Source organism: Malaclemys terrapin, chromosome 10 (genome assembly GCF_027887155.1).
Source record: "Malaclemys terrapin pileata isolate rMalTer1 chromosome 10, rMalTer1.hap1, whole genome shotgun sequence".
Classification (NCBI taxonomy): domain Eukaryota; kingdom Metazoa; phylum Chordata; order Testudines; family Emydidae; genus Malaclemys; species Malaclemys terrapin.
This window is the reverse complement of record NC_071514.1, coordinates 48,415,905-48,441,721: the sequence shown is the minus strand read 5'-3', so window position 1 is coordinate 48,441,721 and position 25,817 is coordinate 48,415,905. Positions and strand designations below refer to the sequence as shown.

The window sequence follows — 25,817 nt, the reverse complement described above, 5'->3', positions numbered from 1 at the left end:
CCCACTACAGAATGGATGTGGCAAATTGGAGAGAGTCCAGCGGAGGGCAACGAAAATGATTAGGGAGCTGGGGCACATGACTTAGGAGGAGAGGCTGAGGGAACTGGGGTTATTTAGTCTGCAGAAGAGAAGAGTGAGGGGGGATTTGATATCAGCCTTCAACTACCTGAAGGGGGGGTTCCAAAGAGGATGGAGCTAGGTTGTCCGCAGTGGTGGCTTTGAGCAGGGATTGGACTAGATGACCTCCTGAGGTCTCTTCCAACCCTAATATTCTATGATTCTATGATAAGGGTCATCTGTGTAGCCTAGCAATAGACAACCCAATTTTGAATCACAGAATCAGTTGTCAAGTATCAGAGGGGTAGCCGTGTTAGTCTGAATCTGTAAAAAGCAACAGAGGGTCCTGTGGCACCTTTAAGACTAACAGAAGTATTGGGAGCATAAGCTTTCGTGGGTAAGAACCTCACTTCTTCAGATGCAAGTAATGGAAATCTCCAGAGGCAGGTATAAATCAGTAAATCAGTTGCTTTCTCATTCAGGCTGTGGGAGTTGGGAGTTAACTCAGCACTTCAGGGGTGGGAATGGGATTCAGTCCTTGTTTCATGTGAAACATGAGTCACTGTGTTGGTTCTGAACTTTCTTTACCATAAGGATCCTGTGGTTTTGCTAACAGATTGTTTCCTCTCTCTTCCTTTTTCTCTCTCTTTAGCAGGAAGGAGCGTCCTAACTCTCTGAATGTCTTCCCCCTTGCCGATGGAATGGTACGTGGGCAGATAGGGGCCAAGATCATCCCCACAGTGGACCACTGGCACTTGAGTGACCTCGGCCAGCTGCAGTCCAACTCCAGCTACAAGGTTTTATAGATTGTCATGGAACAAGGGTTTCCCACTGTCAATAGCATCCCACATCTTCATAAAGACAGATACCACCATGTGTCCATAACCCTTTGCAGCCTCTCCCTTTTGTACATCTGATCCTTTCTTATAACAGAACCCTGGGGAGGACGATAGACCTTCAGATGCAGATAAATTTGACATAGGGTGGAGGACTGGTTTTGACAGAACTCATGTTTTTTTGTCACTTTCTGATTTTTGTCAGTCCTAATTCGTGCTAGTTAGTGTTTTCTGCTGATGGAGCTTGTGTGTGTGTGTGTGTGTGTGTGTGTGTGTGTGTGTGTGTGTGTGTGTGTGAAGTTACGCACCCCTCTTGCCCAGATCCAATGCTGTTTATGAATCATTTGGTGGCAGAAATGATGGAGCCAGTCTTCTGCCTCGTCATTGGAACTGTGTCTCTCTGTCTCACATGGGGCTGGGCACTGTGCTGCTGTGCCATACTCTGCCCTTTCAAGTTGATCTTTGTTTTAATCTTCCTGTCTTTGGGTTCATGTACACTAGACAAAAAAGGTGCTGCCACCACCACTGATGGTCGCAACACCTAATGCCTACAGTGCATCTAAAATGCTTTGTGTCCTTATACAAGTCACTCAGCTGCTATAGAGTGATTGGCATAGCTGGTTGCATTGTGCCACTGTGGAGCAAGCCTTTATGTCACCTTCACAGTCTACACTGGTGATCTGCGTGCGTGAACAAGAAGTCGCAGCACTACACCTGTACTAGTGCTGCTGGCCCTCCCACCGCCATTCTACAATGCTGTGCTCCTCCTTTCAATAACTGAATTGTGCAACGAGCCCCAGCAACTGTATCCCTAGCATCACCCCCAACATTATATAAAAGTGTTATGGAACACTGACCCTGGAAACCATAGGACTTGGCCAAAACGCCCAGAATACCATTCAGATCTCTTGATAATTTGCAAATTTCCCAAAAGCACCTGTTCTGGAGAGCTGTGCTGGGAACTGGGATAAGAGTCCCACAACGCACTGGTATGATCAAGGTTGGAGGGATGTAGAAATGGCACAAACATTTTTGTATAAACTGATTTGCTTTCTGCCTGTGCTGCACCTCTGCTAGGAGACACAGTCCAACCAACGCTTGCATGCACTGTTTATCCCCATGACAATGGAGATAACATTTCCATTTCCATTTAGTCAATTGTGTGTATCTTTTGCAGGGGAGAGTAGAGAGAAAGATGGAATTGCATCCATTTTAATAGACTCGATGAGGCTGCTGTTTTAACCTGTACTCTGTAGCACAGAGACTAAAAGCTTCTTACCCGTAGCTGTCTGCAGTTTATCAATAACTCACTCTCTGCATTTCAGGAAAATTCAGCAGAAATTCAAATAAAACTATAAAAACCTTGAATTCTGAGTTCAGGCAGTGGAGGTTACTAATTGTATGTTTTTGTAATTTGTTAATCTTGTATCAGGCAAAGAAATCAATTTATAATGGAAAGAAAATATTGTGCCTTGCTGACAGTGCTCAGCTATGAGTGTATCCATCAGGTAACACAGATAAATGTTCAGTGTTTAGAATCATAGAATATCAAGGTTGGAAGGGACCTCAGGAGGTCATCCAGTCCAACCCCCTGCTCAAAGCAGGACCAATTCCCAACTAAATCATCCCAGCCAGGGCTTTGTCAAGCCTGTCCTTAAAAACCTCTAAGGAAGGAGATTCCACCACCTCCTTAGGTAACCCATTCCAGTGCTTCACCACCCTCCTAGTGAAAAAGATTTTCCTAATATCCAACCTAAACCTCCCCCATTGCAACTTGAGACCATTGCTCCTTGTTCTGTCATCTGCTACCATTGAGAACAGTCTAGATCCATCCTCTTTGGAACCCCCTTTCAGGTAGTTGAAAGCAGCTATCAAATCCCCCCTCATTCTCTCTTCTGCAGACTAAACCATCTCAGTTCTCTCAGTCATGTGCTCCAGCCCCCTAATCATTTTTGTTGCCCTCCGCTGGACTCTTTCCAATTTTTCCATATCCTTTTTGTAGTGTGGGGCCCAAAACTGGACACAGTACTCCAGATCAGGCCTCACCAATGTTGAATAGAGGGGAATGATCACGTCCCTCGATCTGCTGGCAATGCCCCTACTTATACAGCCCAAAATGCTGTTAGCCTTCTGTCCCTAGTCTGTAACAGTGAATGGGATTCTTCTGTCCTAAGTGCAGGACTCTGCACTTGTCCTTGTTGAACCTCATCAGGTTTCTTTTGGCCCAACCCTCTAATTTGTCTACGTCCCTCTGTATCCTATCCCTACCCTCCAGCGTATCTACCACTCCTCCCCGTTTAGTGTCATCTCCAAATTTCCTGAGAGTGAAGTCCACGCCATCCTCCAGATCATTAATGAAGATATTGAACAACCTTTGGGGCACTCCGCTTGGGGCACTGCTAGTGAGTTATCCTGCCAACTAGACATGGAGCCATTGATCACTATCCGTTCAGCCCGACGATCTAGCCAGCTTTCTATCCACCTTATAGTCCATTAATCCAGCCCATACTATTTTAACTTGCTGGCAAGAATACTGTGGGAGACTGTATCAAAAGCTTTGCTAAAGTCAAGGAATAACACATCCACTGCTTTCCCCTCATCCACAGACCACGTTATCTTCTCATAGAAGGCAATTAGGTTAGTCAGGAATGACTTGCCCTTGGTGAATCCATGCTAACTGTTTCTGATCTCTTTCCTCTCCTCTAAGTGCTTCAGAATTGATTCCTTGAGGACCTTCTCCATGATTTTTCCAGGGACTGAGGTGAGGCTGACTGGCCTGTAGTTCCCCGGATCCTCCTTTTTCCCTTTTTTAAAGATGGGGACTACATTAGCCTTTTTCCAGTCATCCGGGACCTTCCCCGATCGCCATGAATTTTCAAAGATAATGGCCAATGGCTCTGCAATCACATCCACCAACTCCTTTAGCACCCTCGGATGCAACGCATCTGGTCCCATGAACTTGTGCTCGTCCAGTTTTTCTAAATAGTCCCAAACCACTTTTTTCTCCACGGGGGGCTGGTTACCTCCTCCTCATACTGTGCTGCCCAGTGCAGCAGTCTGGCAGATGACCTTGTTCGTGAAGACAGAGGCAAAAAATGCATTAAGTACATTAGCTTTTTCCACATCCTCTGTCACTAGGTTGCCTCCCTCATTCAGTAAGGGGCCCTCACTTTCCTTGACTTTCTTCTTGTTGCTAACATACCTGAAGAAATCCTTCTTGTTACTCTTAACATCTCTTGCTAGCTGCAACTCCAAGTGTGATTTGGCCTTCCTGATTTCACTCCTGCATGCCTGAGCAATATTTTTATACTCCTCCCTGGTCATTTGTTCATTCTTCCACTTCTTGTAAGCTTCTTTTTTGCGTTTAAGATCAGCAAGGATTTCACTGTTAAGCCAACCTGGTCGCCTGCCATATTTACTATTCTTTCTACACATTGGGATGTTTTTTCCCTGCAACCTCAATAAGGCTTCTTTAAAATACAGCCAGCTCTCCTGGACTGCTTTGCCCCTCATGTTATTCTCCCAGTGGATCCTGCCCATCAGTTCCCTGAGGGAGTCAAATTCTGTTTTCTGAAGTCCAGGGTCTGTATTCTGCTGCTCTCCTTTCTTCCTTGTGTCAGGATCCTGAACTCGACCATCTCGTGGTCACTGCCTCCCAGGTTCCCATCCACTTTTGCTTCCCCTACTAATTCTTCCCGGTTTGTGAGCAGCAGGTCTAGAAGAGCTCTGCCCCTAGTTGGTTCCTCCAGCACTTGCACCAGGAAATTGTCCCCTACACTTTCCAAAAACTTCCTGGATTGTCTGTGCACTGCTGTATTGCTCTCCCAGCAGATATCAGGGTGATTAAAGTCTCCCATGAGAACCAGGGCCTGCGATCTAGTAACTTCTGCTAGTTGCTGGAAGAAAGCCTCGTCCACTTCATCCCCCTGGTCTGGTGGTCTATAGCAGACTCCCACCACGACATCACCCTTGTTGCTCACACTTCTGAACTTAATCCAGAGACTCTCAGGTTTTTCTGCAGTTTCATACCGGAGCTCTGAGCAGTCATACTCCTCTCTTACATACAATGCAACTCCCCCACCTTTTCTGCCCTGCCTGTCCTTCCTGAACAGTTTATATCCATCCATGACAGCACTCCAGTCATGTGAGTTATCCCACCAAGTCTCTGTTATTCCAATCACATCATAGTTCCTTGACTGTGCCAGGGACTTCCAGTTCTCCCTGCTTGTTTCTCAATATGGGGCACTGGGTTTAAGGAAGGTAGCCTCTCGGGGGTGGGTTAGGCTGTGGGTTATGGAAAATCCTGGATGCATAGGTTGTTAAGGTAGATATCCTAAAGCAGAATAAGTCATAGCTTGTGGAAGATATAGCATGAGTAAGTGTTGGGTAGTGGAGGATACTAAGTGGGTAATGGGTTCACTGTTTGGGATGGAGGTATCCCGCATGCAAACCTCTTAATTGCTCTCCGTTAGGCAGTACTTTCTGCTTTAAGTGTTATTTAATAAATGCTCTTGCTTGGCCGTTGAAATGCATTGCAGTGCTGCAAATACTTTGTTGACTTTATTATGCTTTTCTTTTGTGGTGCTCTAAGTTCTCTCTGTGTTGGGAACATAGCTGATGTTCCACTGCTATCAGATGCACACTGATAGCTTACCTGCCTGGTCTCTTTTCTCCTAACTCTCTGAACTGATTTTTCATCTTCAAGAGTCTGATTATTAAATATTTTTACATTTTCATTATTATTATCATTTATTATTATTAATATTTTATTTATTGGTTTTTTGCTTTTTGTAACTAGATTAGGTTTTGTTTTGCTTTTTTTTTTTACATTTAACATTTTATATTTTGTAGATATAGTCCTTAATGCTTTTTGGGTTTGTTTTTATGTATTGTATTTTCAGTGTTAAAATAATAGAATTGTGACTGCTCATGGTGACACATTACTCCTAGAATTTTGGGCTTTTACAATGCATTTTGGAGGTCACAGCTACACATTTGAAGTTTAGGAGGCTCACAGGTCTGATTCTAGGTAAGTGGTGGCTGTGGAGAGTATCCTTTTGTATGTGAAGGATTATGGAGATCACCCCCTGAACTATAGGATAGCTAGTGAGTGAGGGAGATTTGGTGGTAGAGAGGGGGAGAAGGAATATCTCAGCAGTGTCTAGCAGAGTTCCTGGAAGGTTAAAAGGAATATCTTGGCTGTATCTAAGGGTTTTGCAGTGGATGGTCCCAAAATGGACTGGTTGGCTCTGGAGAATATTCCATACGTAAGTGGTAGATTCGCTGGAGGGTAGGGATAGGATACAGAGGGACCTAGACAAATTAGAGGATTGGGCCAAAAGAAACCTGATGAGGTTCAACAAGGACAAGTGCAGAGTCCTGCACTTAGGACGGAAGAATCCCATTCACTGTTACAGACTAGGGACAGAATGGCTAGGAAGCAATTGGCCTCAGACCCAAATGAGATCTGTAGAAAAGGACCTAGGGGTTACAGTGGACGAGAAGCTGGATATGAGTCAACAGTGTGCCCTTGTTGCCAAGAAGGCATTTTGGGCTGTATAAGTAGGGGCACTGCCGGCAGATCGAGGGATGTGATCATTTCCCTCTATTCGACATTGGTGAGGCCTCATCTGGAGTACTGTGTCCAGTTTTGGGCCCCATACTACAAGAAGGATGTGGAAAAATTGGAAAGAGTCCAGCGGAGGGCAACAAAAATGATTAGGGGGCTGGAGCACATGACTTATGAGGAGAGGCTGAGGGAACTGGGATTGTTTAGTCTGCAGAAGAGAAGAATGAGGGGGGATTTGATAGCTGCTTTCAACTACCTGAAAGGGGGTTCCAAAGAGGATGGATCTAGACTGTTCTCAGTGGTAGCAGATGACAGAACAAGGAGTAATGGTCTCAAGTTGCAATGGGGGAGGTTTAGGTTGGATATTAGGAAAATCTTTTTCACTAGGAGGGTGGTGAAGCACTGGAATGGGTTACCTAGGAATCTCTTCCTTCGAGGTTTTTAAGGACAGGCTTGACAAAGCCCTGGCTGGGATGATTTAGTTGGGAATTGGTCCTGCTTTGAGTAGGGGGTTGGACTGGATGACCTCCTGAGGTCCCTTCCAACCCTGATATTCTATGATTCTATGAATTAAGAAGCATAACTGACGATGTGTGGTAGACCATGGTGGTTATCCCATGAGTGTGTTTTGAGTGGAGGATTATATAAATAAGCAGCAGTGCATGGGGCATGCTTTTGGAATAGGAGTAGCACCCATGGCATTGCTGGTTTAGTGTTTTTGAATGTGGTTTTATTTACATTTTACACTGAATAATGGTGCATTTTTAGCCCCTTTGCTTCCGAGTGTTGGGAGTGCAGTGGCAGGTGTTTGTCAAAGTAACGTAAGTCCCAATGCATTGGAGTTGTCCACGAAACCCTCTGATTTGATACTTTGCCCTTGCACATTAGAATGGAAGCATCCAGAATAGGAATTTTAAAAAGTTGTGAGAAGTCTAGTGTTCAAATATAGCAGCCTAAGTAAAATGTCCATATTTCAAATTTGATGCCCAGATCAGTAAGTAGCTTCACAAATGACCATTTAATGCACCAGGATGATGATCTGAACATCCATACAGGAGAAGTGGGTGTGCTGTTTGGGCTCACAATCCAAAAAGGTCAAGCAAAAAAAGTGGATAAAATTTGATAGCAACATTTTAAAAAAATAAACAAATTCAATTTCAGTGTCTGTGCTGTAAATAATCAGGAAATGGGTGTGGCACAGGACACTTGGTTTGAATGAGCATGGACAGAGAGACTTCAATGTCTTTCTAATTAAAGTAGTATGTCAATAACGGGTATGGTTGTTTTTTTTTTGTTTGTTTTTTTAAGAATGCATGGCTGCCAAGGGTTACATTGCCATTTTTTCACTATCTTCATTCCCATCCCACTTGGAACTGTTTTGTCACATTATGAAATTGTTAGGAAGAAGGACTGTAGAACACAGACTTCCAAAAAACTGAGGTGCAGACAACATCACAGTTCCAAGACTGTGAGGCCTAAGCTAGTACCTAGTTTTAAAGAGTAATTAACAAACTAAGTAGAAGCAGAAACTTCCTAGCAACTGCACAGAAGAGAAGATGCAAATAGGGGTGGCGATAACTATAGTAAGGAAATTGGGGGGTAGGTATATATCAAATAGCTTTTCCACCCAACTGGAAAACATTGTAATATGTTGCTCTAGAAGTTCACTTTGCTATCCTCTTTCAGGAAATGCTTTAAGTGGCCTTGGGAGGTAGTGGGGGTGAACGGTTAGAAACCCTGCCAAGAAGACTTGGGAGATCTCATTTGGGTCTGAGGCCAATTGGTCACTGATGAGAAGGTGAACCGGCTGAAATGGTGCTTTCTTAATTGGCAAGCAGGGAGTGCAGCATCAAATGGTGTGGTATTCTTGAAAGCTTCCTGTATTTTTCAGGATGTGGTAGGATGAGGAATGGGGCCATAATTTATGTTGAACAGGGACTTGGTTTGAGCACATTTCAGGTTGGAAATACATCTCAAGGGGTTATTTATGACATCTTTTGATTTCTAAACTCTTGGTCCTGTCTTTCATCCAGTTGGGAAGAACCACATGTGTTGTCATCCTGGGTCCATGCCTGGCTGTCTTCTACGTGAGCTAATACAGACATGTAGCTCTCCCCTACTAGTGAAGTGAGACCATTTCAGCTTGAATACCGACTTTACTTCAGCTGCCTAGTATCAAAAATATTTACCTGTCCCTTCAAATGAAGTGGTAGCATTAGAAATCTATTAAACAAGTTCTGTGCCAATGAACTACTGTAATGATGGATCCAGAGCATCTATGAAGCCGCTTCATAGAAGTCTGTATCGCTTTCCAGAAATGATTGTGCTTTCCTTCTTGCACTGGGTATCTTGGAAGACATTGGCCTGATTTTCAGAAGTGCTGAGCACCCATAAATCCCAGTGAAGTCAAGGGAAGCTGCAGCTGTTTTTCACCTTTGAAAATCAGGTCACATTCCATTATGAGTAGACCTTATATCTCACGTAACTTCTGAAGACCTGAAATGCCATCTGTGTTGGTAATAAAAAAAGAGGGGGATCTGTATTTATACCAGGTAGGATTTGCTTGCTGAGTTCTGTACAGGAACTTGCTGTTCATTTGCAGTGCTAAGCAGGCACAATAAGCTCTGGGTGTTCAGTTTGTGGTACTCATTTTCCATAATTTGCTACAAGGCATTCATCAATCCAGTAAATATGGAATTATGTGAAACATATAGATGCACTTTTTCCTTTCTGTTTTCTCCTTCTTTGTATTGTCATAGTGCCCAAATGATGAAATGTCTGAATCTGGGCAGTCTTCTGCAGCTGCCACTCCAAGCACCACTGGGACAAAGTCCAACACACCAACCTCATCCGTGCCCTCTGCTGCTGTCACACCCCTAAATGAGAGTTTGCAACCCATCAGTGACTACAGTGGAACAGCCAAGAACAATAAGAGGGCACGGGAAAAGCGAAACAGCAGGAACATGGAAGTGCAGGTCACCCAGGAGATGAGGAATGTCAGCATAGGTATGGCAGGTGTATTCTTCTGTGTATATTCTTTGCTAGCCAACCTGTTGCATGCCGACTTTAATAAAAGGCATACATGGGCATTGTATGCCCCCCCACCCCCCCCGCCCCGTCTTCTCTTTTGCAGACTGAACCAAAGAATTTTTTTCGATCTTTCATCATAGGTCATGTTTTCTAGACCATTAATCATTTTTGTTCCTCTTCTCTGAACTTTCTCCAATTTGTCCACATATTTCCTGCGTACCCACTGGACGCAGTATTCCAGTTGAGGCCTTATCAGTGCTGAGTAGAGTAGAAGAATTACTTCTTGTGTGTTGCTTACTACTCTCCTCCTAATACATCCCTAGAGCAATTCAAAGGAACTGAACACCTTTTTATGGATCATGTTTAAGCTTGATAGCTGAAACTTTTGCCACAGCTGTTATTTCTGCCATGTCCTTAATAAATGAAACCTAGGAGCAGCACTCAGTGCTGGGGGCAAATATGGATGACTTGAAATTTCAGTATTGTATGTTTTTTGCAGCTAGAGTTAAAATGTGGGTGATAGAAGTGCATCAGAGCAGAATGGAGTAGACAGGTTTCTGAAACCGAGGTCCAGTGTTCCGAAAGGAGTGGAGAGGGGCTGGATTTTCCTTGTAAAATCATAATCATTTTCAATGTTTGGGGAAATCTTCCTCAACTTTTTTAAAAATTTAGAAACTTGAGAACCATTGGTATAAGGAGCCCTGTTCTGGCAACAGATGCACACCATGTTTTGTCTTAAAATGTGACGAATGTTGCCAAGTGTTGCACATTGATAACCTGAAGCAATGAAATGAATACTATAAAGGTATCATGGGTTTTGTATACAGTAAGTCCTCGCTTAACGTTGTAGTTATGTTTCTGAAAAATGTGACTTTAAGCAAAATGATATTAAGCAAATCCAATTTCCCCATAAGAATTAATGTAAATGCGGGGGTTAGGGTCCAGGGAATTTTTTTTCACCAGACAAAAGACCATATTATATATATGTATACACAGCATAAGTTTTAAACAAATAATTTAATACTGTACACAGCAATGATGATTGTGAAGCTTGGTTGAGGTGGTGGAGTCAGAGGGTGGGCTATTTCCTAGGGAATGCCTTACTGCTAAATGATGAACTTGGCTGATCCCTCAAGGGTTAACACATTGTTGTTAATGTAGCCTCATACTCTGCAAGGCAGCACGAATGGAGGGAGGGGAGACAGCATGGCAGACAGAGACAGAGATACACACACTGTGTGTGTGTGTGTGTGTGTGAGAGAGAGAGAGAGAGAGATGCGCATTGACCCTTTAAGTACGCTGAACTTCTCTAAGTAGATTCTTTTTAAGTAGACCAGGAAGTTGAGACAGCAGCTGCTGCCAGCACGCTCCCTCCGTCCTGAGCCCTGTCATGTGTGTGTTTCCCCCCCCCCCCATGGAGATGGGGTAAGCAGGCAGGGGCACGGGGGAGGGGGACACCCTGATATTAGCCCCCCTCTTTCCCTTCTCCCCCCCCCCACCCCACACAGCAAGCAAGAGGCTCCCGGGAGCAGCTCCAAGGCAGAGGGCAGGAGCAGCACATGGCAGTGGGGGGAGGGACAGCTGAACTGCCGGCAATTGATAGCCTGCTGGGCGGCTGCCGCACAGGCAACTTAGGGGAGCGGGGAGCTGATGAGGGGCTGCCTGTCCACCCTGGTTCCAAGCCCCCACTAGCTACCTCCAACGGGCTGCTCTTTCTGCAAGCAGTGAACAAAGCAGGCAGCTGCCAAACAGTGTTATAAGGGAGCATTGCACAACTTTAAACGAGCATGTTCTCTAATTGATCAGCAACGTAACAACGAAACAACATTAATTGGGATGACTTTAAGTGGAGTTACTGTATTCCAACACTGAAGCTGTTTTACAGGGTCAATAAACCCCAAATCTGGTGCAGTTGAAATTCTAGTGTTGTTTATGAACTAGGGCCTGGATCCTGCAAGAATTTCTGTGTAGGCAGACCCTGTTGCTTATGTGGAGTCTGCCTGTATGGAACAACTTCAAGACTGGGTTCTAAAACAGTTTAATTTGTTGCATACTCTATAAGTCATTTGGAGCCTCATCTTTCTTCGTTCATCAAATAATGACTCCAGAACATGCATCACATTAGAAACAGATTAGGTTGCATGTATACAGTACATTGCTACTTCCACTTCGCAATTTCACTATAATTAACAGTTAAATCAGATGTAAGCATGAGAATTTGTATACTCAAGTATATTTAAAGTGATTCAGTCATGATTTATAACACTAATAATTTTTGTTATATAATAAATTAAATTACTGTATGTTTTTTTATCTTTTATAATGTTGCAAAATGAGAGGGAGGTTTTTACTGAGAGATTAAAAGGACATTATTTGGTGTTGAATCTTTCTTAATTGACCTTAACTGTACCCAAAAAAGATGACCTAATTTAAAACAACAGAGGGTCCTGTGGCACCTTTAAGACTAACAGAAGTATTGGGAGCATAAGCTTTTGTGGGTAAGAACCTCACTTCTTGCATCTGAAGAAGTGAGGTTCTTACCCATGAAAGCTTATGCTCCCAATACTTCTGTTAGTCTTAAAGGTGCCACAGGACCCTCTGTTGCTTTTTACAGATTCAGACTAACACTGCTACCCCTCTGATAATTTAAAACAATTTTACCTTTAGAATTCTGGAGCTATTTTAAAAGTTTAATATCCAGAAGTACTTCATTACCCCAGCCTAGTTACCCCACTGGCTGATGGTATTGCCACTGGCACGCTTCCAAGAATCCCCTATTTCTCACACCTATTCATGATGGTAGATCCCACCTCTACCTTTACCCAGGAATTTTGAAACACGCCTTTCCAGCTGTAGTTTGTGACTCACTAGAAATCCATCTACACTCTAACTTTTTTAACACCTTGCACATGGTACCATAGCAATCTTGAGAGTGCTCCCCATGATCCTTTTTGATACCCAAAGAGGCTTAAGACCAGTCAGAGAATACAGTCCCTAGAGTGAAACAACTGTTGGCCTTCTTTTCTTCTGGATCTGTCTCTTATCTGTGCATTATCTTCTGTAGGAATGGGTAGCAGTGATGAATGGTCTGATGTTCAGGATATCGTAGACTCTACGCCAGAGCTGGACATGTGCCAGGACCCCCGACTGGAGCACACTGGAAACAGGTACTTGCCTTTATCTTTTGTAAATATGCTATTTACTCTCCTTCATGTAACTTCTCGAGAAGTGAAGAGAGACTCTGGGTTAAAGAGCTTGTGTAATTAAAGCTGCATAGAGCTATGGTACATGTTAATGTGGTGGAGACATTGGTGTAAGAGCAATCATTGGATCCTTGCTTCCTCTGCCTAGTGCAGAATGAAGGATCCCTCAGGCACAAAACTCCCTGTTATCATGGGAAGAACACAAGCTCAAAATCTGTGTTAGAAATCTCCTCCAGATGATTCACAGTTGGACAGGTTTCAGTCAGTACAGTTTGCTGTGCTCCCATGAGAGAAGGGAAGGTGGCATGATAAAAGAGAGAGGACAGACTAAGGAGGTATGGGGCTTATGGGCTGAAGTGGTAGAAAAGAGAAAAAGCCAGTTGTCTAGTAAAAGGATGGCCCTGAATTCTGTTTCAAAATCCAGATCCTTCTCAGGTTTGCCATATATAGGTTGGCACTTGACAATGTGTGATTTTTACGGTGAAATCCTCTGTTTCAATGGTTTATGCTTGATTAGAACACCAGCTTCCCCTTAAGTGGGAGGTTGCCTGAAGGCCATTCATTTTGGTGTATCACCGCTGCCAGGCATATAATAGCCTAGATCAAGGGTCTCCAAACTTTATGAGACGAGGGCCATATTAGATTTTTTAATGGGCTTCGCGTGCCAAAGCGACTGTGGAAAAAATTAAATATATGCAAATATATGCAAAACTGTTAAAAAACAACACTATTTTACTGTCTCAGTGTTGCATTAAATTCTAAATCAGGTATAAAAGTTAATTGATGCAGGTACTGTGAAATCACATAAAATATTTGTCAATGCATTAAAAATTATTTCACATAAATTTTTTTTAATGTTATTTCTAAAAACTCACACATTTGTATCATACAAATACTATTTGGTTCTATTAGTGCTGTAGTTAAAATTTAACCATTATAAAATTGTTAATTTCCATCTTCTTTACTCCATTTATTGGAGATGTAATTAAGCATCGGCTTGTATTTTTACTCTAAGAGGCAGGGGTCCGTTGCAGCAGCAACTCTCCCCTAAGTTAGCTCCCCTTTTGGGGGGGACACTGGCTCCCAGAGGCACTCACTCCTCTGCACAGCTCAGCTGAGCTACCCCCCACCCCACCCGACCCGGGCGAGCAGCTGCTGGTGTAGTGAAGCATGCTCAGTACACCATAAGTAGCACGTTTCTAGCAGAGCAGTATCCTTCACTACACTGGCAGCCCCTCCCCCTGCCTGCTCGGCGTGCCTACTCTGCTGCAGCCTGCCTGTTTGCTTCTCCCTGTACCTGCTCGGCTGCAGCAGCAACTTTCCCCTTAGTTGGCTCCCCTTTTAGGGGGACACTGGCTCCCAGAGGCACTCACCCCTCTGCACAGCTCAGCTGTGCTGCAGCCTCGCATGAGCTGCTGCCGGTGGCCCCTCCCCCTGCCTGCTCGGGGTGCCTACTCTGCTGTTCGCTTCTACCCTATTGGTTGGAGGGCCGGACAAATGGAAGCCCCGGGCCGGATCTGGCCCACGGCCGTAGTTTAGAGACCCCTGTCCTAGATGAATGTATGGCAAAGAGAGTCAATAAAAGGGAAGTCTTTTATGAAACAGCACATGGTGAGTGGTCTTCATTTGGACAAGCACTGGACAGGGGAGGAAGCATGAAGAATTTGGATGATGCAGGGACGAGGAGCAAAGTTTCCTCTTAGGACGGTATGGCCAGAATGTGTGAGAGGCATGTGTAATGTTCTGAGAACAACAGCAGGAGGCACCACTGTGGCAGAGCCAGTTGTGTATGTTGTAGGCCATGAGAGTGGCTGATGAGATGAAGAATAATCAGTCTGAACATGAGTGGAGAAGAACCCCAGGGATGCAGCTACAAGGAGAGAGCCCTTTAGTCAAGGAAATCTGTGCACCAAGGAGACAGACTAGGGGCTGCTGGTTAGAAGGACAATGTACATTGAGGTTACTGAGCCTTGGACTTGCTGTTTTAACATGCATAATGCTTCCTAAAGTTTCAATTATTAAATTGGTAAATCCAGAAGTGGTCCTCTTCCTGTTTGTTGCTGCCCACTAGTGAGGGTGTGTGTCTCAGAATATGTTGGTCCACAGCATTGGTGTTTATCTCCAATTCTTCAGTGCTATCAGATGCTAGTATAGCCATGGAGATAAAAAAAAACTCCACGTCATAGAACCATAGAAGATTATAGTTGGAAGAGACCTCAGGAGATCATGTAGTCCAGCCCCCTGCTCAAAGCAGGACCAACCCCAACTAAATCATCTCAGCCAGGGCTTTGTCAAGCTGGGCCTTAAAAACCTCTAAGGGTGAAGATTCCACCACCTCTCTAGGTAACCCATTCCTGCGCTTCACCATCCTCCTAGTGAAATAGTGTTTCCTAATATCCAACCTAGATCTCCCCCACTGCAACTTGAGACCATTGCGCCTTCTTCTTCTTCGAGTCCTTGCTCATATCGATTTCAATTAGGGTTAGGTGTGCGCCGTGTGCATGATCATCGGAGAATTTTTACCCTAGCAACACCCGGTGGGTCGGCTGTGGAGCCCTCTGGAGTGGCACCTTCATGGCTCTGGATATATACCCCAGCCGGCCCAGCGCCCCCTCAGTTCCTTCTTACCACCCGTGACGGTTGTTGGAACTGTGGAGCTCAGTTTAGCCAACACTCCACTCTCCCTAGCGCTCTTATTGCTGTTTGTACACAGTTGTTACAGTGTTATAGTGTTAGTTGTCATAGTTGTAGTTTAGTCTAGTAGTTGTAGTTTTTAGAGGTGAGGGGTTTCTCTCTCTGCCCCGCCCCCCCGGAAAGGGCTGGTCCACCTCAACAGACTTTGCCTCTTCCGGATGCGCTTGCAGATCCCCATCCCACAGCGGAAGCCAGGGAACACGGGCAGTGGCCTCGGCACCGTTGACTCCGGCACCGAGGGTGGAGCCATTGAGTCCGGTGCACCTGGACTCCCCGACTCGCAGCGTGGTCGAGGTCCAGATTCCTTCCATGACAGATACTTTTGCGGCTGCAAGGGATCTGATTGCCATGACCGTGTCGGCATTGCCTTAACAGTCCAAGGCTCCAGCACCGGTCCGCATGGTTACCTTCATGGGGCAAACCAGCCCTTATTCTTCTGCTGGCCCCGTTCCCGTTTTCAGCGCCGTTTGCTCTCCGCGGCACCGGTCATACTCGCAGCACCGTTCAGACTCCCGGCACCGGTCTGTATGCCAGTTTCCATCCAGGAGCAGGTCCAGATCCAGACGCCGTTCCCGTCAGTGGTCGTCGTCACAGACAAGGTCCAGATCCCGGCACTGGTCTAGACCTCGGCACTGGTCTCGGTCCCGGCGCCGCTCTCCAGCCTTGCGGCACCGATCCACATTGTGCTGTCATGAACCAGCGTAATCCCACTTAGCACCACCATGGCCCTCTCGTTCTGCCTCTTGTTCAACGGGATCGGACGCAGGGTCCCGTGTTTCGGACTGCTGCCGCTTGGACCACAGCTACCTGGACCCTGGGGCTGGTCACTCGCAGGTGCAGGGACAAGGTCCTGTTCAGGGGTCTACTCAGTGGCCCTTTGGGACGCCTTGGGCGTACCACCAGGCCCAAGGTGCTCCTTCCGGGGCATCTCGCTCAGCCCCTTCTGAGCCGCAAGTGCCAGAGGCCACTGTCAACCATCCTGCTTCTGGGGGTATGGAGGCCGCAGGGATGTCCCTCCTGCCTCCGGACCCTCTCCCAACTCCTGTGCCTGATCCAGACGCAGAGGTAGCTGGCCCCGATCCATGGGTCACAACCCAGCAAGAGGCCCCAGACAATCCTCTTCCTCCCGTGGCCTCTTCCTAATCGTCACAGGATGAGGTGGTAGTGGGAATGGCCATTTCGGGTCCCCCTCCAGTAGACCTCCATGCCCACCAGGACCTCTTACGTAGGGTGGCACATAACATGAACCTCCAAGCGGAGGAGGTTATAGAGGTTTGTCAACAGAGGCTCCATCCAGGGTGGCCCTACCGATCATTCGGACCATCCAGGCCACGGCCAGAACAATCTGGCAGACACCTGCGTCCATTCCTCTGATGGCTAAAAAGGTGGAGTGAAAGTACTATGTCCCCTCTAAGGGGTATGACTATTAGTTCAACCACTCACAGCCCTGTTCACTGGGGGTGACCTCAGTGAACGAAAAGGCGCGTCATGGACAACAGGCTCCTGCACCCAAATCGAAGGAGGCCAAGCGCTTTGATCTATTCAGGCGCAAGGTCTACTCTGTGGGCGGACTTCAGCTCAGGATCGCAAACCAGCAGGCGCTCCTGGGCCGTTATAACTATAATTTGTGGAACTCCATGCAGAAGTTCAAAGAGCTGGTTCCATCGGAGTCCAGTGAGGAGTTTGGGGCCCTAGGGGAAGAGGGCAAAACGGTGGCATGGACCTCCTTGCAGGCCTCGTTAGACCCGCAGACTCCGCTGCTTGCACCCTTTCCTCGGGGATTGCAATGCAGCATATCACCTGGCTGCAAGCGTCTGTTTTTCCGCCGGAGCTTCAGCAGACGTTACAGGACCTTCAATTCGAGGGCGAAGGCCTGTTCTCACAGAAGACAGACTGAAGGCTCCAAAATCTCTCAGACTCAAGGGTCATAATGAAATTGTTGGGCATGCACAGACCGGTTACCCAACGAAAACCCTTTAAGCCCCAGCTTCAACGATCCTATCCCCCTCCTTGGCCGAGGCAGGATTTTCACAGGAGGCGGGGCTGTGGTGGCAGGAGGAAGCTCTCTAACCACCAGTCAAGGCAGAGCCAGGGTCCATCCAAACCCTCTGCAGGCCCTAAGCAAAACTTTTGAAGGGATGCCCGAGGACAGTGTACTGGACCTCATTCTGGATCCTCCCCCACCCTTCCTGAATCGTTTATCCCGTTTCCACCATGCTTGGTCGCTCATAACTATGGATCGTTGGGTCCTTCGCACGGTGGAAAGGGGATACTCTCTCCAATTTTCTTTTTCCCCACTATCCCATCCTTCCTCCCCATCCCTCTTCAGGGACCCTTCTCACGAGCAACTCCTCATCCAGGAGGTGTGGATGGTCCTTGCCATGGGAGCGATTGAGGAGGTTCCAAGGGAGCTAAGGGGTAGGGGGTTTTACTCCCATTACTTCCTAATCCCCAAGGCAAAGGGCAGGCTGCAGCCTATCCTGGACGTGCGTGGACTCAACAAATTCATGGTAAAGTTGAAGTTCCGCATGGTCACCTTGGGCACCATCATACCTTCCCCGGATCCTGGAGACTGGTACGCTGCCCTCGACATGAAGGTTGTGTATTTCCACATTGCGATTCATCCAGCACACAGACGTTTCCTGCGCTTTGTTGTCAACCACAAACATTATCAGTTCGTGGTCCTTCCCTTCATTCTCTCCACGGCCCCTCGGGTGTTCACCAAATGTATGGCGGTTGTGACAGACTTCCTCCATCGACGACGTGTATAGGTATACCCGTAACTCGACTACTGGCTTATCCAAGGACGTACCAAGGATCAAGTACAGTCTCACCTCCAACTAGTTATGCTCACGTTCCGTCAGTTAGGCCTCCTCCTCAACATGGAGAAGTCGACGCTAGAACCGACTCAGAGAATAGAACTTATTGGGGTGGTCCTGGACTCGGGGTGCGCACAAGCCCTCCTACCAGATGCTCGCTTCCAAACTTTGTTGAGTCTCATCATGAGCCTTCAAAACTTCCCAACCTCGACAGCGAGAACGTGCCTGAATCTTCTAGGCCATATGGCTTCCTGCACATATGTAACCAAGTATGCCAGGCTATGTCTCTGCCCTCTTCAGGCATGGCTGGCATCTGTCTATCGCCCAGGCCGAGACAACCTGAACCTTGTGGTCACCGTCCCAGAGAGTCCTGGCCTCCCTTCAATGGTGGCTGGACCCATGGCTGGTGTGCGAAGGAGTTCCATTCCACACCCCTCAGTCCTCCTTATCCCTTGTCACAGATGTGTCAGCCCTGGAATGGGGTGCCCATCTCGGGGACACCCAGACACAAGGTCTCTGGACCCAGTCAGATCTCTCTTCGAGAGTTGTTGGCTGTTCGTCTGGCTTGTCAAGCTTTCCAGGAGCAGCTGCATGGTCATTGTGTAGCAGTCCTCACAGACAATACCACGGCCATGTTCTACATCAACAAACAAGGTGGCCCTCGATCCTCCCCCCTTTGTCAGGAAGCCATTCGACTGTGGGAATTCTGCATAGCCCACTCCATTCACCTGGTGGCATCTTTCCTCCCAGAGGTCCAGAACACATTGGCGGACCGCCTCAGCAGATCCTTCCAATCCCACGAGTGGTCAATATGCCCAGATGTGATCTATACCATCTTCGTGAAGTGGGGGTTTCCCCAGGTCAATCTGTTTGCCTCACACGGCAATCGGAAATGCCTGGCATTCTGCTCCCTTCAAGGTCGCTCTCTGGGCTCCCTCACAGACGCCTTCCTGCTTCTGTGGACAAGCTGGCTGTTTTACGCCTTCCCGCCATTTCCCCTGGTATACAAGGTCTTGCTCAAGGTACGCAGGGACAAGACATGTCTGATCCTGGTCGCCCCGGCATGGCCCAGGCAGCATTGGTACACCACGCTGTTGGAGATCTCCGTGGATGCCCCAGTCCCGCTGCCCCTCTTTCCAGATCTGATTACTCAGGATCACGGCTGCCTCTGTCACCCTGACCTTTGGTCCCTCCACATCACGGCATGGATGCTGCATGGCTGAGCTACTCAGAGCTCCTCTGCTCTCGTTTGGTGCAGGAAACCTTCCACTCGGGCTACATATATGGCTAAATGGAAGTGATTCTCTTGCTGGTGTTCTCTCCATGACACGCCCCCCACCCAAACGTCTGTACCTCTCATCCTGGACTATCTCCTGAGCCTGAAATGGCAGGGCCTGGCGATATCTTCTATCAGAGTTCATCTGGCAGCCATCTCAGCCTTCCACCTGGGAGTGAATGGCCGTTCTGTCTTCGCCAACCCCATGGTTGGTAGGTTCTTCAAGGAACTAGACCGCCTCTACCCACGGTTCGGCAGACAGTACCCACATGGGACCTTAACCTGGTCCTTTCCAGGCTTACAGGGGCCACTTTTGAACTGTTGACCACATGTTCCCTCTTATACCTCTCTTGGAAGACAGCTTTCCTCGTTGCTATCACTTAGGCAAGGCGTGTCTCCGAGCTCAAGGCTCTCACCTCGGAACCACCTTACACGATCTTCCATAAGGACAAGGTGCAGCTACGACGTCATCCTGCCTTCCTTCCCAAGGTGGTATCGTCTTTTCATATCGACCAAGACATCTTCCTCCCGGTTTTCTACCTGAAACCGCATGCCAGTAGTCAGGAACAGCAGCTGCACTCCCTAGATGTTCGTAGGGCTCTCGCCTTCTGCAATGAGTGTACGAAGTCTTTCCAGAAAACGACGCAGCTTTTCGTCGTGGTAGCAGACCAGATGAAGGGCCTCCTGGTGTTCTCCCAGCGGATCTCTTCATGGATCATGTCTTGTATTCGTGCTTGCTATGATTTAGCGGGTGTCCCGATCCCTTCTATCACGGCTCACTCCACAAGGGCTCAAGCCTCGTCGGCAGCATTCCTGGCCCACATACCAGTTCAGGAGATCTGCAGAGCCGCGACTTGGTTGTCAGTACTTACATTTGCTTCGCACTATGCCATCATTAGGCAGGCCAGAGACGATGCGGCGTTCGATAGAGCAGTCCTACAATCCATAGTACTTCACTCCGATCCCACTGCCTAGGTAAGGCATGGGAGTCATCTAATTGGAATCGATATGAACAAGCACTCAAAGAAGAAAAGACGGTTACTCACCTTTGTGACTGTTTGTAGTGAGGCGGCCCGGCTCCCAGCCACCCCAGAGAGGGACGAACCCCTCCAGATGCCAAAGTGGGCGGAGCCACTGGAGCCTGCGCCCGCCCCCCAAAGGTCAAAGCGCAGGACAGGAAGTATAAAAGCCCCACCCCAGGGCTCAAAAGCTGCCTGGCCACTGGAGAAGCCAGACGCTGGGGGCCTAGCTCCAGCTGGGGAGACTCCTGCAGCCTGTGACCGACCCGAGGACTGGCCATACCAGTCAAGGCCTGATGACGACCAGACCCCGGAGAAGCTGTTAAGCCTACCAGTGAGAAGTGACCCAGAGGAGCTGCCAAGCCTACCGCTCGCCGAGTACCCTGAGGAGCCCATGGTGCTTGATTCTGTGGAGGACACCAACTAGACGCAGGTATTGCTAGAGGGGGAGGTAGGAAGTAGGCTGGGGGCAGCCGACCCTAGTTTGGTTGCGGCACACCCAGAGCCGATGTCAGTGTGTTGTAGCCAGGATCCCCACTGACACAGCAGCAGGCTGCCTGCCGCTGTTAGGGCCCCGGGGTGGGACGCAGTGGCAGGGCCAGCTCCAGGGTTTTGGCTGCCCGAAGTAGCCAAAAAAAACACCGCGATTGCGATCTGCCGCAGCAATTCGGTGGGAGGTCCTTCGCTCCAAATGAGAGTGAGGGACCGGCCGCCGAACAGCAGGATGTGCCGCCTCTCTCCGAAGTGGCTGCCCCAAGCACCTGCTTGGTAAGCTGGTGCCTGGAGCCGGCCCTCCGCAGTGGAGTGGGTGGGCCTGCACCCCCCTGCCACCCCACTCACGGGTGGCAGTCTCCCCCTCTTCCCAGACGCTCAGAACCAGGAGCCTGGACTTGTTATTGAACTATTGGCTCAGCCCTGCCTGAGGGTCTGAGCTCCAGACAGTTTGTTTGCTGCCCTGCCCTGACCCAGGGCCTGGGCTCGTTCCTGAACTCTTTTTGCTCAGCCCCTGCCTGAGGGCCTGAGCTCCTGACTGTGTGTGTGGCCCCACCCTGACCCAGGGCTTGGGCCTGATAGTGAACTATTTTGCTCAGCCCCTGCCTGAGGGCCTGAGCTCCAGACTTTGTGTTGCCCCGCCCTGACCCAGGGCCTGGGCCTGATAGTGAACTATTTTGCTCAGCCCCTGCCTGAGGGCCTGAGCTCCAGACTGTGTGTTGCCCCGCCCTGACCCAGGGCCTGGGCCTGATATTGAACTATTTGCTCACCCCCTGCCTGGGGCCTGAGCTCTAGACTGTTTGTTTGCTGCCCCGCCCTGACCCAGGGCCCGGGCTTGTTCCGGAACTATTTGCTCAGCCCCTACTTGAGGGCCTGAGCTCCTGACTGGATGCTTGCTGCCCGCCCTGACCCAGGTCCGGGCCTGTCACTGAACTATTTGTTCAGCCCCTGCCTGAGGGCCTGAGCCCTTGATTGTTTCCTGCCTCACCCGGCTAATTCCCCGACTCACCGGACCTAAGTAGTGAGGCGGCCTGGCTCCCAGCCACCCCAGAGAGGGGCGACTCCAACCGAACCCTTCTACACTGTTGTTCTTTGAGATGTGTTGCTCATATCTATTCCAAACCCGCCCTCCTTCCCCTCTGTCGGAGTTGCCGGCAAGAAGAAACTGCGGGGGCACTGGGCCGGCTAGGGTATATATCCAGTGCCATGATGGCGCCACTCCAGGTTGCTCTACAGCCGACTCACCAGGTGTTGCTAGGGTAAAAATTCTCTGATGATTGTGCACGCAGCACGCGCACACCTAATTGGAATAGATATGAGCAACACATCTCGAAGAACAACAGTTACAAAGGTGAGTAACCGTCTTTTCTGTCATCTGCCACCACTGAGAACAGCCTAGCTCCATCCTCTTTGGAACCCCCCCTCAGGTAGTTGAAGGCTGCTATCAAATCCCCCCTCACTCTTCTTTTCTGCAGACTATATAAGCCCAGTTCCCTCAGCCTCTCCTCGTAAATCATGTGCCCCAGACCCCTAATAATTTTTGTTGCCCTCCATTGGACTCTCTCCAATTTGTCGACATCCTTTCTGTAGTGGGGGCCCAAAACTGGATGCAATACTCCAGATGTGGCCTCACCAGTGCCGAATTGAAGGGAATAATCACTATCTGATGGCAGTGCTCCTACTAATGCAGCCTAATATGCCGTTAGCCTTCTTGGCAACAAGGGCACACTGTTGACGAGAAGTTGGATGAGAGTCCACTGTAATTCCCAGGTCCTTTTCTGAAGAACTGTTGCTTAGCTTAGCCAGTTGGTCCTCGGCCTCTAGCTGTGCATAGGATTCTTTCATCCTAAGTGCAGGACTCTGCACTTGTCCTTGTTGAACCTCATCAGATTTATTTTGGCCCAATCCTCCAATTTGTCTAGGTCATTCTGGACCCTATCCCTACCCTCCAGCGTAGCTACCTCTCCCGCCAGCTTATTGTCATCCACAAACTTGCTGAGGGTGCAATCCATCCCATCATCCAGATCATTAATGAAGATGTTGAACAAAACTGGCCCCAGGACACACCCCTGGGGCACTCCGCTTGATACCGGCTGCCAACTAGATATGGAGCCATTGATCACTACCCGTTGAGCCTGATGATCTAGCCAGCTTTCTATCCACCTTATAGTCCATTCATCCAATCCATACTTTTTTAACTTGCTGGCAAGAATGCTGTGGGAGACCGTATAAAAATATTTGCTAAAGTCAAGATATATCACGTCCACTGCTTTCCCCATATCCACAGAGCCAATTATCTCATCATAGAAGGCAATCAGGTTGGTCAGGCATGACTTGCAAATGGCCAGCAGTGTGTGCCTCATTTTGTGAGTCACAGCTGACCACAGTGCCCCATGGATTCATGACCTCCAGGCTAGATTACAGAAATGTAGTATATCTAGGAATGAAGCTACAAAACCTGAGATAAGTTCCAGTGGTACTGAACATTATCATCTGTCTGCTTAGCAGAAAGCTGTGAACATATCACTTTCTGCACTGATTCCCAATACAGTAGAATGCAGTTCAAGGTGTTTATTCCAGTATTCAAACCAGATTGGCTCTGGTTACCTGAGAGGTTGCATCCCCCTCAATGATCATGACCTCCCACAACACCTGTGTTCCATTGGAGCCATGAAACTGTCAACAAATAGGAGGAGGCTCATGTGTGCAGGAAAGGGAACTTTCACAGGAATCAGACCAAGAATCTGGAACTTGCTCCCAACTGAGGATAAAAAAGATCCCAGACCTTGCTATTTCCAATACTAAATGTAAGGTTTATCTCTTTGATTTACCTTTTCCTAAATAAGTCCACTCACACATATATAGCTATGCACACATGCTCACTAAAAGAATAAACAAATCCCTACAGGCTAATTTCTCCCTCACGTATGTAGGAGAAATTACGTTATTGTTGTTGTTTTCAATTTTTAAATAATTATCTGGCCCCACCATTGTAGTGGGTGCCAGCCATGTACCTGAACTGATGGAATTGTGGGATTGAATGGTCTCCAAGATCTACGATAAAACAAATGAATACTAATAATCAGAGTTAGGAGCTCCAGTTAGTAGGAAACATTCTGGTTTTTATATAATAAATATAAAACAATATGATTTTTAAAGGAGTTTCGCATTAATCTGTTGATCTGAGCTAGGCCTGCTATGCTGATCTAAGGGACACTGGAGGTACATCTTTCATATTAGGAACCTGAAGGATACTTGTCCTTGATATGAGGAGTAAGGTATATTTATCCCTTACATAGTAAGTCCACGGTCTCAGCCCTATAGTGAATGAATGGAAAGATATCTGTATTTTGATTGCAGTGATCTACTTTGTTCGATAATTCAGGAGAGGAATCTTCTATCTAAAATATTTCCAAGTAACAAGATTCCTTCTTTTTATTTCCTCCAACAACAGCCCAACACAGGGGATTGTCAACAAAGCTTTTGGCATCAACACAGACTCTCTGTATCATGAACTTTCCACAGCAGGGTCGGAAGTCATCGGGGATGTGGATGAAGGAGCAGATCTGCTAGGTAAAAGATGTTTATAACAACTGTGTTCACTCCACTGTAGTTAGGGCTGAGTGACAGCTTTAGAAACAGACAATTTTCTTTCTTCCTTTCAGAATTGTGGCTCCTTGTCAATAAAAACAATTTGGGATGGAATTTGGGACAGTATAGTAATGAAATATGTAATAATCATAATATAACTAACAAAAAGTCATTTTAATAGCTTTGGGACTTGTTTTGTTAGGACTGTCTTTGTCTGTGTGCGTAGGTTAATTTTTGTGTGTGATTCTCCTGCACAAACTCCCTGGAAGAACATTTGTGCTTCCTTCCCTTTCACCACCCAAAGATAATTTTGCAGACACTTGCAATTGAATATGGAGTGATTGATATAAATTTGAAAACAGACCACTGTTCTGCAAGACAGTAATCACTTTTCCTAATTTTATAAAAACTTCAAAAAAATTCTTTTTATACAGAAATATTATAGCCTATATTGTATGTTTACTCTGCTGTAGAGAGTATAAAAAAGAATGCCGTACACCTTTTAGGGCAATCTTGGAAGGGGCTTATTATGTCTTGAAACCTGGGCACATCACCTGAGGTTCCTGACCAGGACTTTGGAACAGCCAAAGAAGGGAATCTAGCCCAGGTTATAGACTGAGCCCAGTGCTTCCTGGGGTAGAACTTTGGGTGTCTAGATCCCATTCATGAGAGCCCTTAAGCATATGATTAAGTCCCATAGAAGTTAATACAGTGCAAATATGATCGACAAAGCCTATAGTTATGTACATCACTCTCAAGTCTCAATGTCTTGATTTGAGGAGTTCTTCAGTAACTTGAGACATAAGAGGGCTCTCACAGAATGTCTTCTGTGCTCCGAATACAAGCAAGAGATGTATTTGAAAGCATTAAGTGTGTTGGGTGAATATATTTTCTTGCTGGTTGTCTCTTGAGCTTGCTGAAATGGCAAAGGCTCACGGCCTATCTCATCATTGATTCTGAAAATACAGTATTCACCAAAGTACTTTGGATGTAGATTCAGCCAAGCCAGTTTGTGATCTTGTTGCAAAATTGCAATGGACCATCTCTGTAAAAAATAAAAAGATATCTAAATCACTTTTGACAAGAACAGACTATGAGCCCTATATCTAAACCTTCTAAGGCCTCAATGGTGTGTTGCTGCATAGGTGATTGTTTATAGCCTATTTATTGCAGTACCTTTGCAGCATTTGGAACAGCTGCATTGTGCAGTAGCAGCAGATCACAAAAATGC

At 47.2% G+C, this 25,817-nt stretch overlaps 1 protein-coding gene across 4 annotated transcripts in view; it reads left to right on the top strand.

Annotated features, from left to right (window-relative positions):
• MAPK8IP3 (mitogen-activated protein kinase 8 interacting protein 3) overlaps positions 1 to 25,817 on the top strand; it is a 163,113-nt gene that overhangs the window by 73,055 nt on the left and 64,241 nt on the right. For 3 of the 4 annotated variants that reach the window (XM_054041314.1, XM_054041311.1, XM_054041310.1), the window contains 4 exons: positions 710 to 761; positions 9,222 to 9,468; positions 12,557 to 12,659; positions 24,450 to 24,568. In XM_054041314.1, the coding sequence (XP_053897289.1) occupies positions 710 to 761; positions 9,222 to 9,468; positions 12,557 to 12,659; positions 24,450 to 24,568 (521 nt within the window). The remainder of the gene's footprint in view (positions 1 to 709; positions 762 to 9,221; positions 9,469 to 12,556; positions 12,660 to 24,449; positions 24,569 to 25,817) is intronic. The other variant, XM_054041312.1, reaches the window with a different exon arrangement.